This window comes from Vanacampus margaritifer, chromosome 4, assembly GCF_051991255.1.
Source record: "Vanacampus margaritifer isolate UIUO_Vmar chromosome 4, RoL_Vmar_1.0, whole genome shotgun sequence".
Classification (NCBI taxonomy): Eukaryota; Metazoa; Chordata; class Actinopteri; order Syngnathiformes; family Syngnathidae; genus Vanacampus; species Vanacampus margaritifer.
In genome coordinates, this window is record NC_135435.1 from 25,352,496 (window position 1) to 25,370,279 (window position 17,784).

Consider the following 17,784-nt stretch of genomic DNA (forward strand, 5'->3'; position numbering starts at 1 on the left):
CATTTGCGCCGTGGCGTTGTTGCACGTTACCATCCTGCCTTAAACGCAGCTATAACTCACGCTAACCTCATAAACTGGAAGACGCTGGTCACACGAAGCCTTTAGGTGAGAAGATAAACACTACATACAATAACATCCTGGTGCTTTTTGAGAAGTAATAGCATTAGCGTTAGCATTTCAGCTTTTTTCTTTTAAAATAAATTAAGCTCTTGGTGACAGTAGATCTACTTTAACATTGCACATTTAATCAGCATTAATATTTGCTTTTCTTCACAGAAATGAGCTTACATTTTAGTGTAGTTCCTATGCAAAGATCAAATACAGTGGAATAAAATTGGACAAATTAATGTAATTAAAAGGGGTGTTAAATCTGCATAAATAACTATAATAATATATGCTGTTTTATGTAAATAAATACACTAAAGAGGAAAGATCACTGCACTATTTTTTGCTGTTACACAGTTTTACTGTGCTGGCAATGTTTTTTAAATTATAATTGTTTTTATCTAATACTTATACTAATAATTGTTTTTATCTAATACTTTGTATGGTAATGTTCATACGCACGCTTGATAAATGAGGCACCAGGTGAGGACCTGTTTTGTGAGCTTTTGTAAGAGCTGAGTAAATAAGAGACTAAAATCCTTCCCGTTCTCCAACCTTGAATCAGCAAAAAGGCTTCCGGAGAGAATCAAGCCGGGAAGAAAATGACTTAAAAACTCACAAACGGACTATCAAACTTCTCATGCTGAATCAATTTGCGCTTGCGGCATCGCAAGGTCAAACTTGAACCGCGAGAAGAAGAAGAAGCTCGGCCAACTTAAACTCCTCAAGGTCGTCATGTCAAAACAGTGTTCCTCTCCAGAGGTGGCAAATCCAGGCCCAGAACAGTAAAAACCCTGCCACAGTTTGGCTTTAGCCCCCCGATGCTAGCTAGCTCCCTAGCAGGTAAACGAGCACCATGGGAGCTAGCTAAGGAGTTAGCTAGCACCTGAAAGTAAAAACCCCGCCACAGTTTGGCTTTAGCCCCTGATCCTAGCTAGTTCCCTAGCAGGTAAACAAGCACCATGGGAGCTAGCTAGGGAGCTAGCTATTGTTAACATTTTACTATTTCATTTTATATTTTAACTGTTTTGAATTTAGTTATAGCTGTGTACATGTAGATATAACTATGTTAACTTAATATAGCTTGATGAGTAACGCTTATGTCCTCTTTGTCATCTGTTCTCTTTTCCCAGAAATTAGAAAGTTAATAAGTTTCTTTTATTTATCTAAGAAGTCTAGTTTCTGTTAATCAGAAATCCGGTTTTTGAAAGTTCAAGGACGAGCTAGTATACTGGGAGAAAGTAATCTGATTTTGCACTTGGGAGGAGGGGAGAGGCGGATTCTAATAAAAGTCCCGTGTCTGAGAGAGACGACACATATTTTGGACAGAGACATGGCTTGGTGAAATTCCTTTTGTGTCATCAGAAGCTTCTGATTAAAAAAACCTTGCAAGGACCCTCTTCACGAGATCTCAACTCTGATTTATTTGAACACGCAAACGATTACAAAAACAGGTAATCTAACACTAGCTAGCACGTGGGGCTAAAGCAAAACTGTGGCAGTTTTTTTTACTTTCTGGACTTGGATTTGCCACCTGCTGATTTTAAATGGAATGCAAGAATGCGTCTACTGGCATTGAATGAGGTCGGCTGTCTTCATGCACACATGGCACAAAACATTTTGTACTGTGTCAAGTTGCGTGCAAACCAAAACGAAAATACGAAATTCCAAAACAAAGTCTAGCCCGCCCCTGCGCAGATCATGCCAGACTTGCCCCGGTACAAAAATGGATCCCAATGTGCTACTTTCAATTCAAATGTACTTGAATCAGTTGTTATGAAATTGACTCTGTAATTTTAACCGGCAAATCATAACATGAAACAGTGCAAATTGTTCAGAGAAAAGTGTGTCCCTACTTCTAATGGAGTGGCTGAATATCTAATTAAGCACTAAGAAAAAAGGGCCTTTTAGAACTGCCGAGACAATAGTGACTTAAATTGATCTAATTCAAAGAGGCTTTTCAAGTCAAATGTACAAAAAAAAAATTCACTTATCAACATCATATTATTATAAGACCCATCTTGGTCTCAAGACAACACAGCCCACAGTGTCAATCTGCGTGGGGGCAGGTTAAACCGGGTGTTGGTAATTTTGCAGACGCACGCAAACCGGCATATTTAAAATAGGGTTTGTGCCGTTGTGGGTCTGAACACAGCCAACTTGATTCGCCATCAAAGTGGTGCCTCTTATTTCCTATAAATCAGACGTAACGACAGTCTTCCATGGCGATCTGTGTGTAAAAACCTTGCGAGACCGGCTAATGATTTAGTATATGCAATATGACACAGTTTTATAATATGAATTTACAACTCACATGTAATTGTTTTCCACTCATAATGCGTTCCTGCCACTGTACCCCACTTAATATAGGCTGGTGTAACATGTAGGTTTCGCAATACGCTTGTACTGGATGTCATTAAAATTCAACACAAACCAGATAAAGCACAAACAACATACAGTAATCCCTAAAAATGTTAAACATGATCAAACCAACTAAAAACTGCTCACTTTACTATCCCATCCAACGGACTGAAATCATCTGTCAACCATTAAATGGCTCCATCTGACATTTTTACTGCCATTCGTGCTCTGCCTAACAACTTTGGCTGGACTGTTTCTACCTCTAGCGCCACCCGCAGGTTCACACGTGGCCTGCTGCATTCCAAGTCTCCACTCTTAAATGCCATGACATTTTGGGGAGAGGCCATAGTAGGACGACTAATAACTTTGATAATCTGTAAAGGTGCGCTGCAGGGGGGGCTTCAACATAGTCACAACATCACTTTTTTTGCGCCACGCCGTTAGCCCTTGCTGCACTTTGCGCCTGCTTAAGTCGTAAAGCATAAAATGGAACACTGATTTTCGCCTGACTTGGAAAAACATGCAATAGTAAGTAATAAACTGTATTTAAAGCGCTTTCAGGATACTCAAGGTCGCTGTGCAAAAACACAGACAAATAAAAATTAGCAAGACAAAGTACAAATAAATAGTTAATGTGAATGGGATGGTTTTGTTACTGGTAGGTGGGACAGTCTGAACCATTTGTGAAGTTTTGAGTCTAGTTTTGAAGAGTGAGACGGAGTCAATGGAACATGGAGTTGAAGGGTCGATGAGTAGTGGAGTGGCCGAACAGGAGTAGCAAAGTGAAGGAGGTCTGATATGTAAGGAAGGAAAAGTACTTACATTCTCTACTTGAGTAAAAGTACAATTACTTGTGTAAAAAAAAAAAAAAAAACTTGGGTAAAAGTACTCATTCAAAAAAATACTCAAGTAAATGGAAGAAACAAAAGGCTCTGAAATGTATTATATACTGTATATTTCCATATATGTTTCCTCTTATGTCAATCTGAAGGATACAGTATCCCCGACTTCACTGACATCACTATACAATGGCGACCCCTTTGAAAACACAGACCGTGAATGATAAAACACAGTTTACTCGAGTATAAAACCAGATAGCTTACTTCATTCATAAATATTCAACATAACTTCACGTAACACAACGTACCTGTTGCCGCTATCTTCCTGCATGGAATTATAATTATATGTTTCGGTTTTGTAGGGGTTGGATTTTGTTTATTCTGGGTGTGTTTGCTGTTTTTGTCTGTGGTTGGTGTTTGTCACGTGTTCCTGATTCCTCCCCTTGTCTCGTTATGTCTGATCACGTCCACCTGTGTTTCTTCTCTTCCCAGTGTGTCTGACCAATCGGTGCTCTCAGCCTATTGTGCTTCCCAGGTGTGTCTCATTAGTGTTGGTGTATTTAGTCTGTGTTTGTCCATTTTGGGTCGGTCCATTGTTGTTTCCAAGTTTTGTCGTTTCTCCCATGTCTTGCTATTTCTTCGTCATGCCACTTGACTTTGCTTCGATTTAGGACTTTGTTGTTTTTTGTCGGCACGTCGTGCACCACCTTGTTTTTGTTAAATTAATAAAACCCTTTTGTTTTGGACTTGACCTCGGCCTCCTCCCTCTGACCCCCACTCTTGGGTCCAAAACCACAGCCAACCGTGACAACATGAAGTACTGAACTGTATGATATGTTTATGAAATAAGATAAGGGAAAGAGGGTACTGAATAGAAGCAAACTAACGAGACAATGACAAATACCTGGACATGAGACAAGTGCCCGAATGAGCTGATCGAAAGACACAATTAAGGGACCGGGATGACGAGCACAGTGACAACATTGACACATAACTAAAATAAATCAAAACTAAACAAAGGTCTTGACAGCATTTGGAATATCCAACATTGAACATTAAATAATATTAAATTAACTCATTCACTGCCACTGACGGCTATAGAGGTCAAAAATTCATTTGAACTGTTTCTATTAGTTTAACATTTTCCCACTTTTGTTAAGAAGAGTATGAAAACCTAGATTTTTTTGATTATTATTGTACATTTAGAACAGATATAAAATTTGTGATTAATCGTGAGTTAACTAGTGAAGTCATGCTATTAATTATGATTACAAATTTTAATCGCCTGCCGCCCCTAATATTTAATAATCGTTTTTTTAAATGTAAAAAAATAAAAAAAATTAAATTAAATAAAAAATATATATATATTAAAAATTTGGATTTTTCATAATTAATCCCATGATTTGACTACTTAACTCACGATTAATCACAAATTTTATATCTGTTCTAAATGTACAGTAAAATAATTTAGCCGTCAATGGCAATTAACGAGTTAAGATCAATTTTAATCAATTTGATCACATTTCAACATTCTTAACTATCATAAAAGTGAAAAGAACACCATATACACCACAAAACCACTGTTATCACTGTCATTTAGACGGTAACAGTATGAAGATAATTCATGTCATAAATGTTTCTCACATTGGTTATTTATAAACATTTTTAAATGGTCACACAAGTTTGAAAACAAATGAACCACATATGGAACCTGATAAACAAGGTCTTGATAACGAATAAATGATCTCATCCATCATTCAAATCTGCATTCTGGGCTAACATCAGTAACAACAGTCCAGCTATTAGTGCAATGTGTCACCCCCACACTTAACTGTGTTACTTTACACAGAACCCACCATTATGATTCATACGATAATTATCTCACAATGGATTACTTTGGTTATAATAATAATGTATTTTCAGTCATCAGTCATTTTGTATCCTCCATTGCAAGTCAATATAAACACCTTGATTGTTATTTAATATTTGCTGTCAAGTGATCAATGAGGACGCTGTCATAATTACGCTCCCGGCGCGAAAGGGGGAAAAAAAAGACATATTTTTGTTATCCGCGGCTCTGCGTGATTAAACAGCCTACAGAGGCAGGGAGCGGCACTCATTCAATTAGTCTGTCATTGAGCACATTTAATTACATGCAGCCGATGCCCTATTTGACCCTGCAGGCGGAGCAGGGCATCTTACCTGGGAAATAGCACAGCGGGGGCGTCTCATCACCGAGCATAATCTTATTAAAAATGTATAACAATATATGCTGCGGACAAAAATGAAAGGATATTCACCCCCTCCCTTGAGACGAATGCATATTGAACAGGAGGCGGAGCTCGGAGAATGTCCCCACCCCTTGATGCTTGAAGCTTTTTAATGTGGTCAAGGTCTTTGTGTGCCAAGTAGTTTGTGCAGTTGATCTGCGCAAGGACGATGGTCTGTACATTTTTAACACGTTCACTGCCATTGACGGCTATAGACGTAATTTTTTTTACTATTTCTATTAGTTTCACATTTTTTTCCACTTTTGTTAACGAGTATGCAAACCTAGAATTTTTTTTAGTGTTCATTTAGAACAGATATACAATTTGTGACTAATCGTGAGTTAACTAGTGAAGTCATGCGATTAATTACGATTAAAAAAAAAATTACCTGACACATAATTTTTAATAATCTTTTTTTTTTTTGTTATTGTTATTAATTGCATGACTTCAATAGTTAACTATTGCAGTAAATGAGTTAATTTAAACTGCCATGGTCAGGTCCATCCATCTGTTTCTCATTCTACTCAAACTCACAGAAGCAAATTTTGATATCTCTGATCACACTCAATGTACACTATTTGGCTTAGGTCACAGCTGGGGTACCCCAGGGGTCTGTCCTGGGCAGAGATGGGAAGTAACGAATTACAAATACTTTCATCCATTACTGTCAGGTTTCCGGGAGGGTGGACCCAAAGTGCAGGGAAGCCAGGCAGGGGTGCAGTAAAAATCTTTAGTTTTAACCAAACAAAGACAGGGAGGTAAACATTGGTACTGACAACTAAAGCAAAAACAAAATCCAGGATCAAGAATTAAAACATGTAAATCATTAACTGAGTGGTTTGCGCAAAAGTTACTCATGACGAGACGTGGCATCGAAAACTAGACCAGAAACAGCAAGAAGGTATCGTGGATCAAAAGACGTGGAGCTAGGTAGCTAACAATCATTCATTGGGCTGTGGAGGCAAGCAGATGAATCGTCCGACAAACGGAACGTGTGTTCCGCTGTTCCCTTTATAGGTTGCGGATGACTCTCATAGGCTGTTGCTTACATCAGGCAGTTGCATCACAAAGGAGCACAGTCTGAGAGCACAAATGTGACATGAATGTGTTCAAGGCGAAAGTGATAAACCAAAATGGCGGATAGTGATAAATAGTTTTTTTATTTTGACCTCCAGCAAACTTGCCTTCTCATAATTTTGCTTCATTTATTGTTTTTATCTTATTTCATAATATATTTTTAAAGATCCTACTTTTCATTTTACGTTTCGGTGATGAACCATTTTTGTGAGCAGACATGCCTTCTCTGACCCCTAACCCCTCCACACCGTGACAAATGAAGCAAAAAAAAAAAAAAAAAACTTTTTGGGCCATGCCAGCCTGAAGCTTGCATTTCTCACTTGCACATAAAAAAATAAAAAAATAATTGCTTTGCTCCTCTGCCTTTTCGCTGTGATATGCGCTCACTCGCAGATGACAACGGGGCACTCTAAAGCGGTCATGCCTGCTGACTATCAAGTTGCATATTTGGGGGGGGAAAAAAAAAATCCCCTCCTCATTCTCCCATCTCTCTCTGCCGTGACGTGCACACACACCTGACAATGACTCGCTTTAAATATTTTCAGGATTTAGACATAGCTAACTGCATGTTACAATTGTGAGCAAAGATTTGGAATAGTTGGGGAAGGTCAACTCATGCAAGGTGCAACACCGGGCCCTGTTTTAGCCAAGCCCACCTCAATTCAGATAGTTCTCAGTCTTTAAAAATTGTGATTAATTATCTTTAGAAATGTATAATGTACAATATATAGAATAAAATCTACGTACTAATTCACTTTAAAGGATCTTTAAAAAATGATATATATATTTGTCTCACATTAAAATAAACATTGTGATTGTACTCATTTTAAGGGGAAATTCATTATACAGTGCAATCATATTTTTGTTAGTCGGAGTTGAAAATGTCGAGAACCTGTGGTGTTTTTCTGCATGATTTCCTGAGTAAGCGCCGAGTAATAAGTCTCACGGTTGTTTGACGGCGTCACCGTCATGACAAACATGCTTCTGGGCTGCCTGCCATCCCTCGCATGACACATTTTGTACTGTATCTCGAGTGTATGTGTGCATGTATTTATTATTCAGGCATGATGGAGTTAGTCTGTCTCTCTTCCTGTCACTCGGTGGGTGTCGCACACTTTGTCTGCGCTCCATCATCCGTCCGTCTCTTCTTCTGCTGCCTCCCGGGGAACAAGACAGCGCTCTCCCTCCCTCTAATCCTCACGGGGAAAGTGACTCACAAGTTACAGCGCTCCTCGCTTTAATGCACTTTAATAGCATTAATGTCTGATTTGGCCTCTTCAGCGCCAATAAACTCTGCTCGCATCTTCTGAAAAGCCGGTTAGGAGTCTTTGTTGGTGGATAGTGTACCGAAACACAAAGACGACTAATCTCCTTTTTCATTTTTTTCTATTTTCAAAACAAACTCTGGCACCTGCCTGAAGTAGTATTGTCGCACGTAGAAAACAGACTTTTTGGATCTGTGGGTGTTACCAACCATAGTTTGTGTTTTTTATTTTCACTGTTTTGTGAAACACAAAAGGGTCACAAACATTATTGGAAGCTTGTCCGGGAGCATTTTCGTCCGGGAGCTTTTTCGTCTGGTTGAATCATTTTTATATTCGTAATATATATAGAGAAAAAAAAATAAGAATGACAGGTGTACCGTGCCTTTAGGGTTAACCAAGTGTTTTATATGTATATAAATGATCAGAGATTTTATGCTGATCACTATAGCATTCAATTTGGTAGACAAACCGTCAAAATCACAACTTAAAGGGCAAGTCAACCCAAAATACCTCTAGGAATTAGGAATGTACTATCACTTTTAGGGGTGGAAATCTTTGAATGTCTCACGATTCGATTCCGATTTTTGGGTGTGCGATTCGATTCAGAATCGATTTTCAATATATATATATATATATATATATATATATATATATATATATATATATATATATATATATATTCACAATAATTTGATTGGCAAGGATTTTTGCTTCAATTTATAGATGTTCAAGGAATCATAATGATCTACCCCAGACTGACTCGCTAATGCTAATTAGTACGCTACTCGCTGCACTTTTATCACTCAAAAGAATGGCTCCACGCTGCAAAAAAAACAACTTTTTTTTGGAATAACTTGATTGTGACTTTTTCCTTCTACTCTCTAATGTGGCTACAATTTAACGGTGCATCAGACCGCGTGAAACCACACTGCCTCTAAGTGGCCAAATCGGGTACAACATGAACAGCGCTCCCAATAAAGGCACACACGAACAAAGGGACTATTTCTATTAGTTTAACATTTTTTCCCACTTTTGGTAACAAGAGTATGAAAACCTAGAAAATTTGTTTTATTGTACATTTAGAACAGATAGAAAATTTGTGATTAATCGTGAGTCAACTATTGAATTCATGCGATTAATTACAATTTAAAAAATGAATCACCTGACACACCTAATTTTTAATAATCTTTTTTTTCCAACAAAAAAAAGATTATAACATACTCGTTTTAACAAAAGTGGGAAAATATGTTAAACTAATAGAAATAGTCCAAATGAATTTTTGACGTCTATAGCCTAATAGAAATAGTTAGTTAGATAGTTTTTTACGTTTATAGACGTCAATGGTAGTGAATGAGTTAATTGACCAGTTGGGTTACAGTTGCTTTTCGCTTGGTTGGTTGATTGGTTTTTGGCCGCTTAGCTTTATTTGTTAGTTGGTTGATATTTGGTTTCAGTTGGTTGTTTTGAGGTTGATTAGTGTTGTTGTCTTATCTTTTTTGTTTGGTTGTTTACAGTCCCCAATATTTTCATTTTTGACTTTACGTTGGTTGGTTCATTGGATAATTACTTCTTGTGTGGAGTTTGAATGTTCTCCCTTGCTTGCTTGGGTTGGGTTTGGTTTGGTTCTTTTTGTTAGTTGATCGTTTTAGACTCATTTTCCCCAGTAAGAATCTGTGATTCCGAGGGTGGTTGGATTTTAGTTGGTCAGATGATTGCTTGTTTATTTTCATGTTTTATGGTTGTTTTTGAAACATTCTTTTTCTTATTCTTTTTTTGTTTGTTTGGTAAGTTTTTGTCTTGTCTTAGTACAGCTTGTGTTGAAATTCAGTTTGAGGACTATGAAGTGGATTTCGAAGTATACCCCACATTTGCAGGTATTGAAATTAGACTCGTACCATCCCCGTATAGCTGCTTCAAGGTCAGCTGAGTCACAACAGGGGTGTTGGTGAGACTCTCCCAAACCGCGGGAGGAAAGAGAATCCTCCTGGTGAATTATTCAGCGGGTCTCCCGCACCCTAAATAACAGGCGGCTGGCTTTGTTTGACATCCTGAATGAATAATTAAGGTGTGACCTTTTGTTCCCATTAGAGGTGATAGGTTGACAGCGTCGTACTTTGCGGGTGGGGTTGAGGTTGTCCAGCCCATATGAAGCGGGAGTTTGTTAGATTTTAACGATTGCAAGCCACGGAGACAAGGCGGAGAAATGCAACGGTGCATGTCCTTGAGTGATGCTCTGGCACGCTTGCATCCTATTGTTTACTCTTCCTAAAGCTCACATCCCACAGCAACTCTTGTGCGCCGCTTCCCAATTCCAAGACTTCTTCCCTGCTCATCACATTCCTTCCAATCATGCAGATACTACTGAGACATATTGATCACAAACCATCTAACTGATTCTCTGCGGGTTGGTTGGGTTTTGGCTTTTTGTTTGGTTCTGCTGGCCATTTTAGCTGGTTGGTTACTTGGTAAATTCTTTGGCTTGTTGTTTTAGGGTGTAGGTTACTTTGTTAGTTGGTTTCAGGTTGTTGCTTTTTTGTTTACAGTTGGTTAGTTGGTTACTTTGTTTTTAATTGGTTGGCCGGGATTCTTTAGTTGGTTTCAGTTTTTTTTGGCTGGCAATTTTAGCTGGTTGTTTATTTTTCTTTTAACTTGTTTTGTGTTAGTTAGATGATTTGTTCTTGATGTGTTGTTGTTTTTTTTAGCTTGTCGGTTACTTGGTTAATTCTTTTGCTTGTTTTTTGGTTGTTGGCTCTTGTTTGTTTTTTGTGTTTGTTTAGTTTAGTTTATTTTTATTTTTTTAGGGTGTAGGTTACTTTTTTGTTTACAGTTGGTTACTTTGTTTTTAGTTTGTTGATTTATTGGTTGGATGGTTTTTAGTTTGATCGGGAATTTTTGGGTTGGTTGGCTGGCGATTTTTGTCGGTTGTTTACTTAATTTTTTAAATATTTTTTTAAAAACTTGTTTTGTGTTGGTTAGTTGATTGGTTCTTTATGTGTGTGTTTTTTTTTAGTTTGTTTTTGTGTTTTTTTTTAGTTTGTTTTTGTTTTTTGTTTTTTAGTAGGTTGATTTCTGGGCTATCTCGTCTTTAATTTGATTGAGATTCCAGGTGGTTGGCTGGCTTTTTAGCTGAATGATTACTTTGTGAATTGTTAATTGGTTAGTTGACTGATTCTGGTCAGTTAGTTGTTTTAATTTTGCTTGGTTAGGTGTTTTTATTTATTTATTTTTAGTTAGTTAGTTGTGTGGTTGATTGTTTTATTTGTTCAGTTGTTGTTTGGCTATTAGTTTTGGGAGCTTGGTTGTTTTGTTATTGATTGATTGATTGATTGATTGATTAATTGATTGACTGATTTTGGTCATTTATTGGGTGCTTATATAGTAGGTTAGTCTTTTTGTAGCTGGTTGTAAACTTGGTTGTTGTTGTTTTTTTGTAATTAAAGGGAAGATGGTCTAAAACGATCTCATCTCACAGGCAGAGGATCTTTCATTCCAATAGTTTTGTGGCAAGGTCTGACCTGCGTTAAACGTCTCGTGCTAGGGACGAAATCAGAACTGCAACACAACTGCGGCGTCTTGCGGAGCACAGATTCAGTCGCAGAAAAGCAAGAGCGAAGCTGCTGAAAACAGACCGTATTTATAGCCGAGGATAGGAATAATTCATTGTGATCAAAGTGCAGATCATGCTCCGTTCCATCAGCGGGATGAAAAGAGCACTCCTCCTTTCTTCCTGCTCTCCCCCGGCTACCCACATAGAAACAAGGAGACAAAGTTTCTCTACAGGCACTGAGTTTGTCATCATGCCTTCTGCTATAAATATATATAACATAAAAGCTCTCCAGCATGGATCATCCTTATCAGAGCCGATGTCAAATTCTAAGTGGGATATCGTGTGCCTGAAGTCATAGGACGTAAAGCGCATTGACAGCAACATGATCTCAGGGGAATCGAGTTGGACATTGTTCAAAAAGTGCGGCTTTGAAAACTCATTGAGCAACTAAATTTCAAAACTCAAAACGAAATGAAAATTAACAATAATGAAATTTCCAAAACTATTACTGTATAACCTTGAGACACACACACACATACACACTTGCATCTTGAGTTTCATACACCCCCTCCACACACACACACACACACACGCACACATCGGTGTCTCTCCATCTTTCACTTGGACACAGACACACAAGCGCCTTCATCTTCTCTTTCATTCCTTCTCCCTCCCACACTTTTTGCTGCTCCCAACATTTACACGCACGCGCACACATGCACGCACACAAACACACACTGGCGCCTGTTATTCATCCCCCCCCCCCCCCCCGCTGCAAGCCCAGTTGTTGCCACGGTGAGGTGGGCAGCATTCGTAATTATTCAAAATACATATTTAATTGCATTCGCTGGCTTTTATTTAATTATATTTAACTTGCCGGGAAATGAGTAAAAAAAGGATTAAAGCATGATGAGGGTTAGACCTTCGCCAAGGGCAAAAAACATAAAACATGCCATTTTTGCGCAATGTTAAACAGCTCTGCTCCATCCTTCCACTGTGAAAGCATAATTCTCAACTTTATTTATAGAGCACTTTAAAAACAACCATCGCTGCATATAAGGTACTGTACATCCGATATACTGTACGTTACAATCACACAACTATGTCAAAAATAATGTAATGTCTGTCTTATATCTTAGTTTTTATTGTTGAGTTCTAGTTTTACTGCTTTTGTACCTGTAATTCAATTTCAATTCAGTTTCATTTTTTAGAGCGCCAAATGACAACAGAAGTTGTCTCAGGGCGCTTTACACATGGAGCAGGTCTCAGACCACACTTATTAAAAACTCAATGCCACCCACACAACGGGGGCAAGCAAAAACTCCTTCTTGGGAAGAAACCTTGAGCAGACCCAAGACTCAGAGTGATACTGACATTTCTCATTGTGCATCTTGGGGCAAGCATGAAATAATCTGTAGCCGCTATGTCACGAGAAACTTTTCGTGTGAGGTCGTGGCAGCAAGGAGAATTACTTTGGTTTTAGCTGAGTTTAACATTAGGAAGTTATCAGTCATCCAACTCTTGATTTATTTAAGTCATTCCTGAAGATTTGTTAATTGATTAGTTTCCTCGGGTTTCATAGGTGGAGATTTGTGTGTCGTCATCATAGCATTGGATTTCTACAGAATATTTTCTGGTAATACTACCAAAGGGAACCATACAGACACGAAAGAGTGCTAGTCCTAGTACGGACCCCTGCGGGATGCCATGCCAAGTTTTATGCTGTATGCATAGAGTCTTGGCTGCTGATATTTACAAAGTGAAAGCAATCTGACAAGTGTGATTTAAAACATCTCTAGCACTTTGAGATTTACAATAACAATAAGGATTAACAATAATTCCTGTCCCTGTCCTTTTTTCTCCAGGTGGATATGAGGTTTCTATTTCAGGGTTCATGATACAGTATGTTCAGCTTTTAGTAGATTGCAAAAAGATGAAGAAGTTAGTTTTATTTATATATATATATATATATATATATATATATATATATATATATATATATATATATATATATATATATATATATATATAAATTACTGTTATGAGATTTTTTTTTCACATCACATCTATTCTGATTTGCACCGAAACGCTTAGCACTTGTTTTTATACTTTCAAACAATTCATAAAAAAAATTAAAGAAAATTACATGACAGTGATTCTTTTTTACGGCTTATTAACAGCTTATGTTAAAGGCGGATAAAAATGTAAAAATATTACTTAAACTGAAGTGTCATTTTTACAACAAATATCGTCGCTGTCCTGCGGAAAACACTTATGTCCATTTTTTTACGTTTATGGGATGAAACTGAATGCCGACATCCCAATTTTGTACTACAGTATGTAAATAAAGTAATAAACACGTTACATGTTTTTATGTATAATACAGAATAAAATATGTAAAGAATTTCAAATATATGTTTATATGAATAAAGTTCTGTAAAAATAATCAAAACAATCAACTAATTCGAGTTTCACCTTAAACAAATCATTTGTATTCAAGGTATTTATTCTTTCTCTTTTGAAGAGATAACGGTAACATTTATCCGTGTTTCTCTGACCATAAATCACATGACACAAGCCAGCCAATCGCACATCTTCCAACATGACCGCACCTCTTTAACACTCCCATTTCCTTCCACATTTTTTTTTCTTTCAGTCAGGATATCAGATGACCTCAAATGGCAAAGACAATGTAAGCGGTCTCACACAGTTTTCTTTCTTCGAGTTATCCCAGATTTAAAAGCCATCAATCAGGATTGGTTTGCAGCACTTAGCAACAGGAAGCTGTTTTTTTTCCTGCGGGCAACAAGTCGCTCCTGAGTCGTCTTTCGTAATCCAACCGAGTCCGCTTCTCATCCACCTTCCCGCAGTCCCACCTTCGGCCTGGACCGCTCCATTCATTCGGGCATCGAAGGGGCCATCTGGAGTGCAGCAAGTGAGTGGAGCCATTGAGTGTCACGGCAGTGGAGGGTGGGTGTGGTGTGGTGTGGGGGTCTGGCAACACCTGCACGCTGCCCCCCGTTGCATGCGTGATGATGCTCATCTCGATTCCTGCCTCACGCAGGGCAAATATTAACGTGTTTAGGCATTGGCAGAAGGTCTAAACGTGAATAGAAAATTGTTTCGGGGATATTTTGTACTGTATAAGAGGCAAGTAATGGAGCAGTCTGACTAAATCCAGTACACGGCAGCTTTGTGAAAAAAACGCTCATTCTATTGCAGATATTAAGGGCTCCTTTTTCGGGGGCTTTTTCTTGAGGGCACATTACACATTACATTGTGTCCCACATAGTTTGCCTGGCAACAGCTGACATACCCAGAAAAAAAGATCCGTAATTATAATGAATTCTGTACACAATTGTTACAGAATACTACAGTTTTAAAGCTTAACACTCGTCTTTTAAATTCATCTCCAGGTCCCAATAAAGAGTTCCCGCAGAAGACTTGGATTTCAGCCAAAAACTTTACTGCAACACTTCTCTACAAAGCCTCCCCAAGAAGAAAGAAAAATCCAATAGGAGCCAACATAATGGACAACTAAATCAATACAGTATTGCTTTTTGTTTTTTCTTCCTTGCCCTAGTTTGAATGTCACTCAAACCCAAGTTTTGGCACCTGAAAGAATCAGAATCACTCTCTCTCTCCCACATTTATTGTTCAAAATGTTTTATGGGCGGATGTTTGCAAACTCTGAAGTCAAAAAGTAGAGACAGCTACTGCAAGACTGCAAATCCAGAGCATTCAAAGGCATAATTTAAAAAATGAATTCAAGATGCTAGTTATGTAACGGGAGCAAATAGTGGAGGGCTCGCCGTGTTTTTCTTTTCTAAACGAGCACGGTCATTGTTTGTGACATCCACACACAAATAGCACAAACGCCACTAAGATCTTCTAAGTGATTGGGTGAGTCTGGTTTCCAGTTGGACAAGCAAGAAAGCAGCACAAGACTTTGCTCAGTCCATTTTTTACTGCGTCCTCCAAAAAAAAAAAGTTCACAAAAAAACCCTTTTGACAATAAAGCTGTAATATAAGAGGAAGTCATTATTTTTAGGAATACAATTAGAAAGTAACAATTTTCTAACAAAAGGGTCAAAAATGACATTTTCCAATGAAAAGGTTTCCTTTTTAGAAGATTCAATTTCATTAAGTCAATACTCACAATGCTGTGGGGAAATGTTCCAATTTAAAAAGTGAAAAAACGTAGTATTTTTGCTTTATTCATAGTAAGCTATGTGGAAATAGTGTAATGTAGAATACAAGAATGACTGAATATACTGGAAACTTTTGAATAGTCATTAATAGTAGTTGTGTATAAGAATAGTTCATTTATATAAGGTGGAAGAATTCCTAGAAAGTTGTCAATTTTATAAGAAAAGTCCAAATATTAATAAAACAATGTCAAAATGTTCCAACGTTGACATCTTTATGTGAAAAAAGTCAAAATATGAGGAAAAAATATGATTAAGTCGAATATTACAAATATGAGAAAAAAATATTATGATGAAGTCAAATGATACACCTAAAAAACTGAACATTTGAATTTACTGTCACTTTTTTGTAACTGTTCTGTTTGCATGTACTGCCAATCTAATAATATATAGTTTTTAATAATTACCAAAATAGAAATACTACGAGAGGGAAGTATGGATAAAGTTGTCATATTACAGGACTTAACTTGTAATTTCCCAAGAATGAGGTAAAGGAAAATTTACATTATTTTTTTAAGTGTAATTTAACTAAAGTGCAAGGTCAAAATATTGCAAGAAAAAGTCAAAATCACACAAATATACAAATATAAAACTATGATACGTCAAAAATGCTAATATAACTTTCTTCATATATTCCGGCTTTTGTTCTTATTTTATCTGGTGGAGCCCTTACTCTTCTAATTCCTGAAGCAATTTTAAAACACACCTTCAAAGTAACTGCAATAAAAATCAACAATATTTGTGACTTTACACTGAAGCCCAATCTGAAACTCTCACCAACTCCAAGACTTCAACAGGCTGCCCCTGACATATGGCCAGAGAGGTAGGGGTTCAACACCCTTGCACACATGCAAATACTCATTCATTACATTAGAATACACCCACAACCACTCACAAGAGTGGAATATCCCCACCACCCCCTCAAATATACAGAAACAGGGAAAATGGAGAGCAAGCTGAAAGTGTAACAAGAGCCTGTAACATGAGCCAACGCGGAACCCCTATCGCTTTGAGCTCAGCTTTTACCTTTGCACTACTCCTGACGACCGCACAGCCCGCAAGAAGCCGGTGGGGTGTGCTCGGCGCGCGCGACGCCTCCTCTCGAGTTGATCTGCACGGCTACTTTCCAGCTTCAGCACCACGGAGAGCGCGCTCGCACCCTGGAAAACGATGCCACCCCCGGGGTGCGTGCGTGCGTGCGGGCGGGACTCAAGTTTGACGCCGCCTCGGAGCGGCTGTGGCCGGGGCGAGCATGCCTGCCTCCTCGGAAAAGGAGAGGCACAGGGGGGGGGGGGGGGGGGGGGATGCGAGGGATGGAGGGAGGGAGCCAATCGCGATGCACCTCGCGAGCTGCGTCCGGCGTGAAGCGTGTGTGTGCTCGCGTCTCTGCGTGCGCGCGCGAATAAGGCGTGCACGACTTCACAAATTCCCAACGCTTTTCTTCTTTTCTCCTCAATGTCTGTCCGACTTCATTCCCCTTCTTCCGGTACTCATCGTTGCCCGCCTTGCCTCTTTTGTCTTCAAGATCGTGTTACTGTAGTCCGGTAAGGAGAGAGAAAAAAAAGTGGAGCAGTCTGGAGGGAGCGATTTGAAGCCGATTAAAGTCCCCCTCTGAAGTGTAAACAGGCACGCAGAATAAATTCAGTTTTTCATGAGTGGGGAAAAAAAGGGAGGGAAAGCGAAGAGGAAGATGCGAGAGATGAGAGGACAGTGTCGTGATGCTTGCAGCCTGCACACACAAGCCTCAGTCTTAACAAAGCAGAGGCGGCGTGAGTTGGAAGCACACGCGCGCGCCCGCACACACACACACACACATGACATGAGATGCGTGTGTGGTGCAACTTCTGGGAAACACTTTCAATCATCTCAACTACACACAAAAAGTGAAAAGATTTGCTTGAAAGTGAAAAATCAATTGTGTGAATTACTACAGCCAACCTCTGCTCTGATCATCAATCAAAAGCACACACGCACAAGCACACGCATCCAATAAAGTCGTTTAATCTTGTACTGATTTGAACTAAAAATTATTATTATTATTTTGCCTCTTAATTTCTTTAAAGAGACGTAGTGCTGTGCTGTAGTATTTTTTATTTTCTTATTGAAAAATAT

General features: G+C 38.5%; 1 protein-coding gene across 4 annotated transcripts in view; it reads right to left on the reverse strand.

Moving 5' to 3' along the window:
• The window catches only part of chst8 (carbohydrate (N-acetylgalactosamine 4-0) sulfotransferase 8), a 146,120-nt gene extending 128,731 nt beyond the window's left edge, over nt 1-17,389 (reverse strand). The window contains exons 1-3 of one of the 4 annotated variants that reach the window (XM_077564078.1): nt 3,614-3,697; nt 3,463-3,504; nt 3,145-3,259 (exon numbers count right to left, since the gene is read on the reverse strand). Coding sequence is in view for 1 of the 4 variants with exons in the window: in XM_077564076.1 (XP_077420202.1) it covers nt 3,614-3,636 (23 nt within the window). In the remaining 3 variants the exon portion in view is untranslated. Of the gene's footprint in view, nt 1-3,144; nt 3,297-3,462; nt 3,505-3,613; nt 3,702-16,698 lie in introns of those variants that run through there. The other 3 variants (XM_077564077.1, XM_077564076.1, XM_077564079.1) reach the window with 3 other exon arrangements.
• Nucleotides 17,390-17,784: the final 395 nt, after the last annotated feature.